At 44.7% G+C, this 16,075-nt stretch overlaps 1 protein-coding gene and 1 long non-coding RNA gene across 5 annotated transcripts in view; one reads left to right on the top strand and one right to left on the bottom strand.

Moving 5' to 3' along the window:
• The window catches only part of GADL1 (glutamate decarboxylase like 1), a 244,640-nt gene that overhangs the window by 181,032 nt on the left and 47,533 nt on the right, over nucleotides 1-16,075 (bottom strand). For all 4 annotated transcript variants that reach the window (XM_048838655.2, XM_075125722.1, XM_048838656.2 and 1 more), the window contains exons 12-13: nucleotides 11,446-11,645; nucleotides 2,304-2,355 (exon numbers count right to left, since the gene is read on the bottom strand). In XM_048838655.2, coding sequence (XP_048694612.1) covers nucleotides 2,304-2,355; nucleotides 11,446-11,645 — 252 coding nt within the window. The remainder of the gene's footprint in view (nucleotides 1-2,303; nucleotides 2,356-11,445; nucleotides 11,646-16,075) is intronic.
• LOC125631641 (uncharacterized) overlaps nucleotides 1-16,075 on the top strand; it is a 38,224-nt gene that overhangs the window by 3,607 nt on the left and 18,542 nt on the right. The window lies entirely within an intron of this gene.

Below are 16,075 nucleotides of genomic sequence, written 5' to 3'. Positions count from 1 at the left end.
ATCCCAGTTCTGTTTAAACTTCCCCAAAAAACTCCACCTCCTTAACAGTGACCTGTCATGTCTTTGCAATTCAGTGCTCTACTTGAGGGGGGGCAAAGGATGGAGAGGATTAGAACATACCTCCCCACTACTAAACCCTACTATACCCACAGTTCTCACTGATGCTGGCTGAAAAAGAAGGAACAAATATTGAAATAGGGAAGAAGATAGCTAGATCACACCATCATTTTGCCCCAGTGCAAACGCTGCTGGTAGTTCCAGACCTCCTCCAAAGCACGTGGAGACTACCTAGACCATGCCAAATTCTTTCATGAAAGGGCACTGGGAACTATTTATAGTTGCTGCCTCACTTTAAACTGCATTTAATACATTATTTGATCAGCAAGGAGAATATCATTATCAGCAGGACGAGATCAGCAGACTTGCCACCTGCTGCCAAAGAATGAAATTAAGTTCAACTCTAAAAGTCTCAGATTTCTCTAATAGGAATGGATCAAGCCCTGGACATATAGTAGTTTCCTCATGAGCTGAAGCTCTAGCTGACTAATATGGGGTTTTAATCTCAATTCTGTTTCAGGGCAGAGGGTGCACGCAGTCCGTGGCTTACCTTCCCTTCATCAGATGCAGCCGTGACTCAGTTTCCCTTCAGTCACTGGGTAGGTTAACCCTCTGACTATGTGAGGAAAAACTCTTACCTTTTCCAGAGTCAACAGAAGTCCAAGAAAAACTGGCTCCACTTAGCCATTTTTCACATAGCTTCCAGTCCCTTCCTCAGGGCCTGAACTATCTTATCCCTTCATGCAGCGAGTGAGGGCAAAGCTTTTCTCCCACCTTCTCTAGAAGTCCCAGCCTGGGGCCTCTAAACAATAAGCAATTGCCCAATCCCGCCATCAGGCTCTTTTGCCCCAGGTAGTTTCCTTCATGGGCTTCCTTGCACAAACCTAAAACCTTCACCCTTGGTGCAGGACTGACACTTCTGGGTCACTGGCAGCCTTTTCCCAAATGGGCAGCTTACTCCTCCTTAGGGTTCTTATTCTTCTGCAGGCCTCTTCCCATCCGCTCCTCCTTCCCACAGCCCCTCCTTGGCTACTTTCTGCAAGTCCCACCCATACTCCTGCACCCCGGCACTGGAGAGGCTCACCAGCAGCTATGGCTGCTCTCTCCAGGTTTTTCACTCTGTAGAGGACCCCACCCACATCAGATCGGACCTCTTCCCTGAGCTCTTTTACATCCCTGCCTTCCCTTTCCCAGCACACATTGCTGCCAAGTTGTTTACAATTCCTGGAATTTGTAGTCCAGAAGAACTGGTAGAACACCTTGCCACTCAAACAGGCTTGAGACAAGCCAAAAAACCTTATTACCCAGGATAATCCTCCCCCGCCCGCACCTTTGTGCTCTTTCCAAATAAGCAGAAGTTTACTGGGGAAAATTTGTTTACAATTTCTTTCCACTTCCACTCCAACCATGATAGTTACTGGATAATCAGCAAAAAAGCAGCACAAATATAAACCCACATTTCAATTTTAAACAATTCGCTTCTGTTTTTTTTTTTTTTTTAACTTCTCTTTCCACCCCGTTGCTCTGCATCGGTCTGCTGCTCCCTTCCTCCTCCTGTCCCTTTTTTCTCCCCCTATGCCTCTGCCATCCTGTTATTCTCCATCTTCCTGCCTACTCTGCTCCTTCTCCCATTGCTGCCTTTCACTTACACACACACACACACACACACACACTTCCTCTAAATAGACTCCCCTCGTCGATGTCCCCAGGTGCTGATCTCATTGGCCAAAGAGCTGAGCAGGGGCAGGAGCCGAGACTCCTGCTACTCAGCACATTCTCTGCAAACAGGATCTTCATCAATTTACTTTGCCATGGAGTAAATTGGAAGGGAAAAAGAAGTTATCAGTAGAGCTGGTTGAAAAGTGCCAGTTGTTCTGCCCTGGAAATTTGGGAGTGCAGGGGAAATGGTGCACAGGGTGGGGGGTTAAATGAAGAAGAGTCCACTTTCAGGACAAAAGTTTTAACTGAAAAATTCCAACCAGCTCTAGTTCTTAGCCATAGCTCTAGGATGGGTGATCCTTTTGCAACCCTACCAATTGCCATACAAGGGGACTACTCAAGCCATACGTCCCAATGCCTACACAACCCCAGAAGCAAGGGAAATGAACAGACTATGTGAAATATGGACAATATGATGTGGTTTAACACTTCTGTGCATCAGCAATTTACAAAGTTTATTTAAATATGCACCCAAAATACAGACTGACATTTGACAAAAACACAAACTCAGTTCTATAGTCACGTACCTCCAACAGAAGCTGGAATCCTTCTCTTTTCTTAATTTCATCTACTAGATATCTGTAAGTAAACACACAATGTTACAAGGTGTAACAGAAATACAGGATATGCAGGTAGCAAAAATTGTCTTGAACAAGTCTAGATTTCTTAATAGCAGAGCTTAAAAATAGTTTCTATCTGCTGTAAAAATAGAACAGTTAATGGGATAACCAGCTCCCGAAAACAAGTAAAGACTGGAGCCAAGTGGTGAGTGATGGTGTAGACCAAATGCTGCCCACTTTCAGGGGGAGCAGAAATAGGGCTTACCTGTATTAGAATTGTGAGCTGCACTGATCCACCAATGTAGCAACTTTTTCCAACATTGAGGGCTTGTTTACACTTAAAATGCTGCAGCAATGTAGCTACACTGATGCAGCTGCGCCGCTGTAGCACTTAGTGGAGTCACGATCTACATCGACAGTGTAGGTACTCCACCACCCCGAGAGGCAGTAGCTTTGTCAACGGCAGAAGCTCTCCCATCGACATAGTGCTGTCTACCCTGGGAGTTAGGTCACTATAACTGCGTTGCTCAGGAGTACGGATTTTCCACACCCCAGAACAACATAATTATACTAACGCAAGTTGCTAGTATAGACCACGCCTGAGTTGTTCTCCATTAATAACTCACTTTCTGTTCCACAGCTGAAAGCTCTGTGCTGTCATCTCATTTCACTTCACTGCCTACTTCTGACATTTCTCTCAGTCCTGCCACTGCCCCCAGTTCTCTTACTCTCTCCTATTCTTCAGCAGCATGCCCCAGTGCATGGGGCCTCTCGCTCTCTCTCTCTCAGCAACCCCCCGGTATCCTCACAATTCCCCTTTTACACAACAATATATATCACTGATGCACAATAATCCCTGTGAATTCTCCAACAGTGCACTAAAAGAAAAATTTTCTCTTTCACTAGCAGCAGAAACACACTAATGTAATAAGCGAAAATTGATCTGAACCAAAATCCTGGATCCAAAACCCCTCAAATTACAAAAATATTTGGATCTTGACCCAAACATACAGCAGGCACAAATCTCCACAGAATTCTAAATCAAAAAGGGTGGATTTCACCCCATCTGACTGTCAGAAGACTTTGGGTGTGGATCCAAAGTTTGCAGCTCAGTTCCATCTCTAGTCATAAAGGTAGTAATTAGAGCTGTGTGTGGAAGATGCAGGTTCCATTTTGCAAAGGATTTCAAAGTTTGGCTTTGTTCCAAATCATAATGAAAACTGAAAATTTTATAATTCTCCACAAAGGAAAACTCAAAAAAAAACTGTTTGGGGTCCATGAAAACATTTCATTTTGATGGAATCGAAACTTTGAAATATTGGCTATTTTGTATTATATTATAACATTTTAAAAAAATTAAAACAAGGTCATTTCAAAACAAAAAATCTAAACATTTTGTTCCAAAAATGTGAAATGGGACATCTCACTATTGTTGGAACTTTTTTCCACATTTTTCTTCTGAAACGAAACAGTGATAAAATCAACCTGATTTTGCGACATGTTTGAAGTTCAACAGAACTACATATTCCAATGCAATATGGTTCCATCAAAGTTTTTCCGACTGGCTCTAGAAGTAATGCACCAAGAGTAGAGATAGTCAAACTATTCATTGTAACAATTTGTCCACATTTTGCCTTTTTTTTTTTCCTGTTTGTGAATTGTTCAGAGTTTCATTTGTTATTCATAATTGTTCAAACTATTGAGGCTGAAATTTTTTTGCCTATGAGCTCTTTGAAAGTTGTTCACTGCCTGTATTTGTTATTCACTTTTACTGCTGTGCAAGTAGTCACCTTAGCCACATGGTATTGTTTCTGTGCCCTAACTCGATCAGTATAACTGTAATAAGGAGTGGAAGTGTGTGATCAAGTCACCCAGTACTTGATTTTCTGAAGTTAGGAGGAGCAACCCTGCAGGATTAGGAAATGGTTAGGACATTTAAAACCTTTTTTCCCCTAGACCACTTGAGTCAGGTCTTGCCTAAGACATCACTTCTAGAAAATTTTAACTATTGAATTATTACAGGCTGGGATCAGATTTTAAATTACAACTGACAGCCCGACCCCCGCACCTCACCGCCCGCTGCTGACAGCTGGAACCCCGCGCCTGGGGCTGAAGCATGTAACTTAGCTTCCCAGGGCCTGCTGTGGCATGAGGTCCCAAGCAATTGCCTTGCTTGCCACCCCCTAATATTGGCTCTATACTTGCAACCCCCTAAACCCGTCCTGTGACCACTAGCTTGATAAACATTGGTCTACAAAGTCTGTTTAATGTTACACAAGTTACCATCTCTATTTAGCTTATGTACACATATCACAAAGAGTACAATTTAAAAAAAATGCAGAAATGATAATCACAAAGCATTAAAACAGACTCCCCCTTCCTTATTTACAGCGTACACAAACATTAATTCTAGAAAAGAGTACCAGTTTTTTAAAATGCAGAAATGATAATTTTAAGTTGCAACAACAGCAATACTAATGGTAACAACAACATATAATATGCAGAAAGTACAGTACATAGCACAATGGTAGGTACAGCAGCACTCACATTTATAATGGCTAGAAAAAAATCTGACAGTTTGTGTTGTTTTAGATGAGAGGTTCTCTTCTTCATTGTGTGGTCATGGAGTTGCTTCATCATCAGCAGTTCAGAGGGGTCGGTATCAGGCTGTTGCTCTAAGTACTGAAGGAAGAGGTTTCCTGCTATTGCAGCATCGCAGTGAGAATTTTTTTCCATCAATCCTTCCTCAGCAGACTCTTCAGATACACAGTCGCTGTCAGCATGTAGTACAGTCCGTATGATTTTGGCATCATCCAATAAGGGATGGCCAAGGTAGTTAGTATCATTTTCAAGCCAATCTGCAATATCATCTTTGTCGACTTCTGTGCAGCCAGGAAGTCTGTGGAGAAGATCCACAAATGCACTGGTCTCTTCTTCAGCTGCCAGTGCTGTTGTTGCAGCTGCAAGGTCACTGTTCTGAATGTCAGCAATAACTTCAGGCCACAGATTTTTCTACAATTTTTGTAAGGTTGACCTGGAGATGTCTTCCCATGCTTCTGCAACCCCGTATACAGCTTCCTTAATACATTTTTTTTTCCAGCGCTGCAACATATTTCCTTTGTTCTTAGCTGCTTCATCAGACATCAGTAGTCGATTAAGAAGATCCCGTTGATAGCGCTGTTTTAGACTTTCTAGGACACCTTGGTCCATAGGCTGCACAAGAGAGGTTACATTTGGAGGGAGAAAAAAACCCAGAAGTTTGAGTCACCTTGGAAGGTGAGCCATCAGAGTGAGTGGTTGCATTGTCCAGCAGTAAGACAGCTTTCAATGGTGTTTGTTCAAATGAGCTCACATGCTTGGAACAAAAGTTTTAAAAAACTTAGTTGTCGGATGTCATGACGCTTTTTAAACTGACTGAACCATCCCTAACTAGCACAGAAACATGGGTCCCCTTCGAAACCTTGATGAAAGCCTTAAGCCTTCTCACATAGTGAAGGACCACTAATAGGAACGCCTCTCTCTTTTGCTGGTATAAACTACAGATAAAGGGCTTCATCTAGACCAGCATCATTCAGTTTCTTCATGGTCTTCTAGTGTGCAGAGTTATTGAGTTATTCATGCAATATTTAAGAATTTGCTCTGCATTGTGTTTTCGATGTCCAATACTATGCTTCTCCCAATGCTATAATTTTGGGCTATTTTTGCTAGTGACTCCTTTTTAAAATTTTAATAATCTCTAATTTAGCATCCAATGCCAGTACTACACGTTTTTGCTTAGTAGCGTCAATCGTTTTACAAGACTGAAAACATGGCATGCTAACACTACCATGGAGGTGATGTCAATTTCCCATGATGCTGTGTGCGCGCGGGTGGTTCTGTTAATAAGAGCCGCCACATAATGGAGGCTCGGATAAACTGGGTTCTATGGTCATTATATGTTGCCATATTCACACAAAGTAATGACATGTGACATTTGCATGCACAGCCCCAGCTGCAAAGGTTGCAGCCAAATCCTTGTCAGGCCTATTTAATTGCTTCTGAGGCTAAGTCTACACTATCAATTATGTTGGCATAACGTATGTCCCTCAGGGGTGTGAATAAGCCATCCTCCCCCCGAGCGACATAAGCTACACCGACTTAGGCACCGGCATTGACAGCACTATGACGCGGGAGAGCTTCTTCCGCCGACACAGATGTGGCCACTCATTGGGGGTGGATTAATGCAGCTGACGGGAGAGAGCGCTTCCATCAGCTTAGAACAGCTACACGAGAGAGCTTACAGCGGCACTACTGCATCGGTGTAAGCTCTCTAGCGCAGCCATAGCCTGAGTAAAGGCACTAGGTAAGGGGTTTTGTGCGGCCCCTGCTGTGAATGGAGTGGTTGCATACTTCTAACTGTCTTCTTTAACTACAGTGGCTCCAGGACACTGGCCTGGAGTTTGGAGAACATTGTTCCCATGTCACTGTATTGTTGTTAATCGCTGTGTCCCATTCCACACACAGCAATATTCCATACATCTAGCTATCTGCATTTATTGAATGTACTTTATCTCCGGTTTGTTCTGTCAGCAACTGCAAATTCGTAATGCCAGCATGAGTCTGTGTGTGCAGTCAGCATGATCAGACCCCATAAAAGTCCTTTTGCCAGGATTCTGGCCAGGGTCTGGGAATATTTCAATAAATCTGCCCGTTTGTTGCGATACTTAGGCATTTTTCTGCTTGTAACTGCTTTTACTGGTTATCGCCACATACAGTGAGCACAAATAGAGGGAGGAGGAAGAAATCTGTCAGAACACCAACTTTGGGCCCTGTGTACCTGCCAGAGGAAAGTCCCAATATGGGCACCACCAGCACAGTTTCATTGTCACAGTCTGGCACTTCAACTGAGATCCTGCAGAGATTGTTTATCCAGGGGCTCAATAAAGAATACCTTAGAGAGCATACATTTTTCAAAGCAGAGCATGGGGAGTTGCCGTGTTGTTTGTGGTTAACCAGACTTGTGCATGTGACTCATTACCCTTAGTGTATATCCATATAACCCGATGTGCTGATGTCAGCTCTGAATGCTGTATCTAACTGCATGCTGCTGAGATCCTTCCACCCGTCTTATCAAAATGAAGCCAGCACTGAATCTCTTTTTCAAAGTCCATTTAGATCAGCAGTTATGTTGCCACCTGGTCACCATGATCAGCCACAGTACTGTTCAGTTTGACAAACCGAAGCATAGAAGAAAGAAAGATGCTTTATCATTATTGCACCAAGGATTAGACTGATTTTATTATGGGCTCGTTAGCAAACTGGGCAAAGACCCACCATGCCTCTGGAGGAGATATTTTTGTGGACTTAAGTGAAACAAGTTTGGTGACCGTGACTACTGGCTAGATGACATTTGTCCATATCATAAAACTACAGCACCGAGCACAACAAACAATCTGCTCAGAAGAGGTCCTGGACTGGAATAGCCAGTGTTCCCTCATTCATTTAAAACAAAACTTTACACGAAAACACAACACCAGTCCTCGTTTTTGGATGACCTAAAATGAGATCACCTTGTTTTTGAAAGAGGTTAGCAATTTTAAAATAGTGTTAGCAAGACAGTTTGCATTATAGAATAGCTCTCCCCCCCCATGGCTAGCATTTTGTCTTTTTTTTTTTTTTAAATCACCCACTGAAACAAGGTTAAAAGTGGTGTGTCGCTGACATCTGATGTTTCTCTGACCACTGTTCACAGCCAAAAAATGGAGCCACTAGAAAATCCATCACTCTCGATTTCTAATGTCTGGTCCATTTGGCACCAGTGGTGTACATCTTTCCATCATTGACAGTGGAACTGTATTTTTATTATCCCTGGACTGTGGAATCACAGAAGGGGCGGAGTCCTAGTACAACAACTTCATAACAGAGCAGAAAAAACAAGAAGTATTTTAAATTATTAACACTGCAGAAAATGAGGGGGATCCAGTAGTGAATGAAGCTAGGTTTCAGGAGGAGGGGTGCCTTTAGAAAAGGAATCAGACAGAAGTGATACGAACTGTGGAGATGATGGTCTAACACAACATCCAGATGTGATTGCAATCTTGTGACATATTCTAAAATGCAGCTTATTCCACAAAGCAATAAGGGAATCTAATTATTTGCCACCAGGACTAAATGTAAAGAAAATAATCTCCGAAGTGATCAGCTGAGCACTCTGTCATAAGTACTTTAAAAATAAGTCCTTTCAAGTAAATAGCTTAGGAGCACTCTGATTTGATCTAAATGAATGCTATGAAAACACGATTCACCTCTTTTAAAAAAAAAAAAAAAAAAGGAAGAAATCAATGCAACGGCCAATGGGCAGAGTTTGATGCAAAGGGAGCACAGAATTGCAATCAGATTAAAACCTTTGCAACTCTGCCTGGCAGTGGAAAAATTCTCACCTTCAAATTGTAAGGTCAATGGACTAGCTCCAGGTCATATTCAGGAACGCTAAAATATCATCTCTACAGCATCAAAGTAAACCCTACTGTAACATAGCAAGAAAAAGGCTGCACAGTTAGTCGTGTAGTTATGAAATCTGTTTTAGTGCCCAGGGAAACAGATGTCTCAGCTCCCAAGTGCCCGTGCCCATGCAAAATCAAGATAGCAAAGCAGCTACCGTACAGAATATCACTGGTAGCTGTTATCTGATTAAGGCAATTTCATTAAAAACAAAACAAAAAACCCCCACACTGTCACTTAGAAACACCACCAGCTAAATCCTAACTATCAAAGAAGGTATTGATCCCACCATTAATCTGTACATTCTCAGTCAGATGACCTGTGCCGGTAACCTTGATGTGGCTGAATCCTTCTACTGATAGCAGAAGGAACTGACGCGCTCTGTATACATATATTAACAGAGGGCCCTGAAGTGCACACAAGACTGCAATTTACTCAGAAGACTCTAGGGACATTTAAGCAGCAGAATCACGACAGTAGATTTAGTTTTCAATGACTTCCATCTAGCGCCACCTTTTTTCTGTATAATACACATATTTTTAGGCAATTAATGCTTTAGCTTTGTCTTTATATGGAAGTGTGGAAGAGGAACTGTCCCTTTAACTTGCACCATTGTAAACGCTAGGGTATTACTCTCTCTGACATGGTATTTGGCATCAAATTAAAAATAAAATATTAACATAGGTCTGATAAGTATTATTATTTATATTTATTATTTGTATTTTGAAGCCAAGGAGCCCCCGTCATGGATCAGAACCCTGTGCTAGGACCCTGTGCTGTACAAAAAGAACAAGGAAAAAAAAAAAGGACATTATTTTAAAAGATCAGTGTCCATGCAAAATAACCCATATAAATAATTCTCTTCCTAGAGCCTCTGGCAACACCATCTTGGAAGTGCTCATTGAGGGAGAATTTTACACAGTGCACAATGAGTTTATGGAACTTACTGATACAAGACAGAGGTCAAGAACTTAGCATGGTTCAAAAATAAAAAAGGATTGAAAATTTATAAGGATAACAAGAACATACAAAGATACACTAGTAGAGAGGTTTTGCAGGGATGCTTCAGGGAAGAAGCCAACCTCTAATTAATGGGGCTTAGAAAGAAAAATTTCCTGTGGACCAGGTATTCTATAAGATCCTGCTGTACGGTTTCTTGCATGTTCTTCTGAGGCACAAGATACAGGCCACCAATGGAGTATGGACTTGATGAAGCACTTGTGAGATCCACTATGGTAATCCCAACCTTAATTTTTAAATCCAGGTTCTGCACCTGACTTTCAAGAACATTATGGCTCATGCTCAAACATATTTTAAAAACAAAGCATTAATTTCAAATGCCTCTTGGAAGCACTTGCAAATGCTAGAGTGGTGGGATTTCTTGGCTGCTGCAAGGAGCGAAGCCACAGATGCTAACACACTTTAAAAACGATGGCACTCTACATATTAAAACCTTGTCTGCACCAGGGAGTTGTAGGGGAAGGGGAGGAAAACCCACTCTCCCTACAGATGCCACCCCCAATTTGGTGGCATAAAAGAGCCATAAAGGGGCTGCAGTGGCCCCAGGGAATTTCCCCAGCATACACTGTCTATGGCATGGAGCATGAAAGAAGGCAGGAGGAGAATGGTAAATTCACCTCCAGCTGGATACAGCACAGAATCTGGCCCAATGTGTTTTGGTATTAATGAAAAACAGCAGCGCTGATTCTAAATTAGATATCTGAAATAAAAAGGGTGTTCTTCACTGGACCACATCAGTTTCCAGATCACCACCATTAGGCCTAATACAGATTGATGGTTTCCCTTTAATTTGGGCCCTGAACTTTATTTTATCCCTAATTTATCAATTATTAGAAGATTTTAAAGTTACAAAGGTTTAAGTGGTTTCAGGATAGACCAGAGGTGGGTAAACTACAGCCCGCGGCCACATCCGGCCTGCGGGACCGTCTTGCCCGGCCCCTGAGCTCCTGGCCCGGGAGGCTGTCCTCCCTCCTCCACAGCCATGCCATTGCACGGTGCAATGCTCTGGGCAGCGGGGCTGCAGAGCCCGGCCTGACCCGGTGCTCTGTGCTGCAGGGCACAGCTGCCTCTCTTGGTGCAGCTGCACTGCCAGTCACCGGTGCTCCAGGCAGCGCAGTAAGGAGGCAGGGTGTAGTGGGGGATTGGATAGAGCGCAGGGGAGTTCGGGGGGCGGTCAGGGGCATGGATAGGGGTCGTGGCGGTCAGAGGGCGGGGAACAGGGGTTGAATGGGGGCAGGGGTCCTGGGGAGGCAGTCAGGAAGGAGAGGAGGGGTTGGATGGGGCGGCGGGGGGCGGTCAGGGGACAGGGGGGTTGCATGGGGTGGTGGGGGGCAGTTAGGGGCACAGGGCAGTTAGGGTCGGGGGGGGGTGGATGGGCTGTCAGGGGGCAAGAAGCAGGGAGGTCAGATGGGGGCAGGGGCCGGGCCATGCCTGGCTGTTTGGGGAGGCACAGCCGCCCCAAACCAGCCCTCCATACAATTTCAGAAACACAATGTGACTCTCAGGCCAAAAAGTTTGCCCACCCCTGGGATAGACAGTGCGCTGCAACATTGTTCTGGAAGCTTCAGTCAATTAAAATAAAAAAACATTCAAATTTGAGATCAGGTACCTAGCTAAGGCAAGGGCTCGGTTTACTCTTTCCTCAAGTCCTGTAGTTCCCAATGCCTTCCATGTCATCCAGAACTTAAATGCATCTGGTCGTCTGCTACACTGGATAGACTTGTCTCCTGTGTCGTAGCTGACATCATAGAACTTGTCCTGCTGGAACAGGTAGGAGGCCTTGGCAGAGTAGCATTTCTTAAGCAGGTCCTATTTTAAAATAAATTGAAAGTTTAGACTGCTGCTGTGCATTTAAAAAAAACCCTTTGAGAGTTTCATAAGCAACATTATAAGTAGGAAATTCACTTTCAATTAAGAACGGATGTAGAATAAAAGCTTGACTACAGAATTTAATCTGGATTTGCAACTGTGTGTTTAAGTGGCAGCCATGCTGCACGTTTTCTAAGTAGATCATGAAGCCTATAAACATGAAACCTCACTGAACATCTCATATAAAGAACACAATCCATTTTTTAAATTTCAGTGTGCCTGACTAAAAGGTATAGTTCATATTTCATTTCTCCATATCTGTTGCAAGTTTGATTGTGAAATGGTACAAGGTGTCTGGCAACACTTTTATTAAAAGTCTCTATTTCTGTAACAGAATGTACAGGTTTTAATCTGCATTACAATACATCACAGATAACTCTCTTGAACTGGTAATAAAATAGAAGAAAATATCTCAAGACAAAATCCAAGGGATATAAAAGTGATACGAGTTACCTACCAACATACGTAGAATAAAATCTGTTAGGAGGATGAGAGAATAATAAAAGGGAACTACATTCCTCACTTCAAGTCACTATGTCTTCCTCCTTCTTTCCTTGTTCCTTCAATTCCCCTTCAAACTTTGGGCTATGGACTTGATTGAGGGGCACAAAAAGGGAGAGCACTCAAGGTGGTGTGTGTGGGGACTGGACACTATCAATACCACTAGCTTCCCAGAAGGGCCAGCAAATCACCACCCTGTCTCACCTCCATACTCGCCAGCAAAATTGACCTTGTAGGGAGGAAGCTCATGCTATCACCTTGGAAAAAGTGGTACCGTAGCTGCTCTCCCCTTGCTCTCCTCGGAATGGTAATGCTCCTCCTCCATACCCACAAGTTGGAGCAGTGGCTGGAAAACCACAATTGGGCCCTACATTTGTAAGATTGAAGAAAGCATCCTCTGTCCTTTTAGGAGATTGGAAGTCATGGTGACAAAGGCAAGCAGATGGAATCTTCAAATCAAACAAAAGGTCAGACACTGAGCCTTTTCCAATCCCTAAAGTTTCTTATAGTCTTATGTTCTTCTGAGTGGCCACACACCAGCTACAGTAATCTACCTGTACAGCCATTGCATCACATTAAGTCAGTTTTAAGAAGAAAGCTTGCTCTCATGGGTGGACATCTAAGTCAACTAGCAGAACAGATAGTGCTACAGTTTGAAAAAGAAGTAGTGGTGTTCAAAAAAAAAAAAAAGTGAGTTATTTGGTTTGGCTCCTATGGACTATGCCTCACAATTCTTTATAGTATTTCAGTTGTGAGGGTGAGGCAGGTATGGACACGGCGTTATCAAAATATAACATAGCTGCATTGCAGAGGGTGTAAGGAATCAGAACCTGCAGCACAGCCAGTCTCCACGCAATCTGAGGAGCGGATCTGGCCTGTGGTAGGCTGCCTCATTGGCAATAAGAGTCAACAGACTAGTTCTTACACCCAGCAGCAGCAGTTTGGTGGCTGCTCAAAGCATTCGCCCATGACTGTGATAGCTTCTGGCTTGGAAACAGCCCTGCCCCTGTTTTTCCTCATTCCATGTAACCTGGTTCTGGCCCATGGCTCCAATTACTGATGTCTGGCTCCTACTGTAGCCACCAGGGCTCACTCTTACTCTAACCACCAGTCAAAATCACCCACATCCCTGTCTCTGACAGAGAGCATCAAAGGATATTAGTTCCCCTCATGTCATTCTTTCCTATGGAAAATAATGATGTCTATCACAAAAAGACCTAACATGGTGTGTAATGTTACTGCAAGCCATGGAAGGTTACTCGTGGAATAGACGTGAAGAACACCAGTTATGGAAAAGGTAACTGTCTTACCTCAATTGATGTGCGTGCTCGCCCGCCACATGCACCAGTGCCGGAAATTTTTCCCCTAGCAGTACCCATAGTGGGGAGCGCCCCCCAGAACCCCCTGGAGAGGCGCCTGCCTGGCACGGTATAAGGGGAGCTGCATGCTCCCCCCCCCAGTTCCTTCTTGCCAGACAACTCTGACAGAGGGGAAGGAGGGTGGGATGTGGAACAGACATGAGCAACACATCTCATGGAGCAGGTCCTCAAAGAATCAATTCTGAAGCACTTGCATGAGAGGAAAGTGATCAGGAACAGCCAGCATGGATTCACCAAGGGAAGGTCATGCCTGACTAATCTAATCGCCTTTTATGATGAGATTACTGGTTCTGTGGATGAAGGGAAAGCAGTGGATGTATTGTTTCTTGACTTTAGCAAAGCTTTTGACACGGTCTCCCACAGTATTCTTGTCAGCAAGTTAAGGAAGTATGGGCTGGATGAATGCATTACAAGGTGGGTAGAAAGCTGGCTAGATTGTCGGGCTCAACGGGTAGTGATCAATGGCTCCATATCTAGTTGGCAGCCGGTATCAAGTGGAGTACCCCAAGGGTCGGTCCTGGGGCCGGTTTTGTTCAATATCTTCATAAATGATCTGGAGGATGGTGTGGATTGCACTCTCAGCAAATTTGCGGATGATACTAAACTGGGAGGAGTGGTAGATACGCTGGAGGGGAGGGATAGGATACAGAAAGACCTAGACAAATTGGAGGATTGGGCCAAAAGAAATCGGATGAGGTTCAATAAGGATAAGTGCAGGGTCCTGCACTTAGGACGGAAGAACCCAATGCACAGCTACAGACTAGGGACCGAATGGCTAGGCAGCAGTTCTGCGGAAAAGGACCTAGGGGTGACAGTGGACGAGAAGCTGGATATGAGTCAGCAGTGTGCCCTTGTTGCCAAGAAGGCCAATGGCATTTTGGGATGTATAAGTAGGGGCATAGCGAGCAGATCGAGGGACGTGATCGTTCCCCTCTATTCGACATTGGTGAGGCCTCATCTGGAGTACTGTGTCCAGTTTTGGGCCCCACACTTCAAGAAGGATGTGGATAAATTGGAGAGAGTCCAGCGAAGGGCAACAAAAATGATTAGGGGACTGGAACACATGAGTTATGAGGAGAGGCTGAGGGAGCTGGGATTGTTTAGCCTGCAGAAGAGAAGAATGAGGGGGGATTTGATAGCTGCTTTCAACTACCTGAAAGGGGGTTCCAAAGAGGATGGCTCTAGACTGTTCTCAATTGTAGCAGATGACAGAACGAGGAGCAATGGTCTCAAGTTGCAGTGGGGGAGGTTTAGATTGGATATTAGGAAAAACTTTTTCACTAAGAGGGTGGTGAAACACTGGAATGCGTTACCTAGGGAGGTGGTAGAATCTCCTTCCTTAGAGGTTTTTAAGGTCAGGCTTGACAAAGCCCTGGCTGGGATGATTTAACTGGGAATTGGTCCTGCTTTGAGCAGAGGGTTGGACTAGATGACCTTCTGGGGTCCCTTCCAACCCTGATATTCTATGATTCTATGATCTCAAAGAACACCAGTTACGGAAAAGGTAACTGTCTTTTCTTCAAGTGATTGCTCATGTGTATTCCACAATAGACGATTCCAAGCTACATCTGTTGGAGGTGCGTAGAAGTTCACAAGTTCCCAGGACGGAGGACAGCCCTGCTGGACCCGGCGTCATCCCTGGTTTGGGGGACAATCGCATAGTGCGAGGTGAACGGGTGAACCGAAGACCACATGGCGGCCCTACAAATGTCCTGGATGGGGACATAGGCCGCGAAGGCAGACAACGAGGCCTGCGCCCGAGTTGAGTGTGCCCTCACAATGGGTGGCAGGGGGACACCCGCCAGCTCATAACAGGAACGGATGCACGAAGTGATCCAACTGACACGCTCTGCCAAGGCGACAAACAGTTACGAGGACTTTCTGAATGGCTTGGTCTGCTCGAGGTAGAAAGCCAGAGCCCGCCGCACATTGAGCATGTGGAGACGGCGCTCCTCACTGGACGCATGAGGCTTGGGGCAGAGGACTGGCAGAAAAATATCAGAGACAGAGACTGGCAGAGACCACCTTCAGTAGGAACACGGGGTGCGGGCGGAGCTGGACCTTGTCTTTATGAAAGACCATGTACGGGCAGCTCGGAGTTCAGGGCCCTGAGCTCCAAGACTCGCTTGGCAGACGTGATTGCAACCAGGAAGGCCACCTTCCATGAGAGACAAGACCAGGAGCACATGGCCAGTGGTTCAAACGGAGGCCCCGTGAGACAAGCCAACACCAGGTTTAAGTCCCACTGCGGGACCGGGGTCTAGAATACGGAAAAAGACGGTCCAAACCCTTAAGGAACTGGCTAGTCATAACATGGGAAAATACCGTGTGCCCTTGCACCGACAGATGGAAGACTGATATGGCTGCCAGGTGCACCTTGACTGACAAGGACGCCAGGCCCTGGGCCCTCAGGTGGAGGAGGTAATCAAGGATAAGCTGGATGGGGCGGTCACTGGGGGGAGACACCCTGGTCCACCGCCCACCTAGAAA

Source organism: Caretta caretta, chromosome 2 (genome assembly GCF_965140235.1).
Source record: "Caretta caretta isolate rCarCar2 chromosome 2, rCarCar1.hap1, whole genome shotgun sequence".
Classification (NCBI taxonomy): Eukaryota; Metazoa; Chordata; order Testudines; family Cheloniidae; genus Caretta; species Caretta caretta.
Note: the sequence above shows the minus strand (reverse complement) of the source record. Positions and strands in the feature narration are given on the sequence as shown.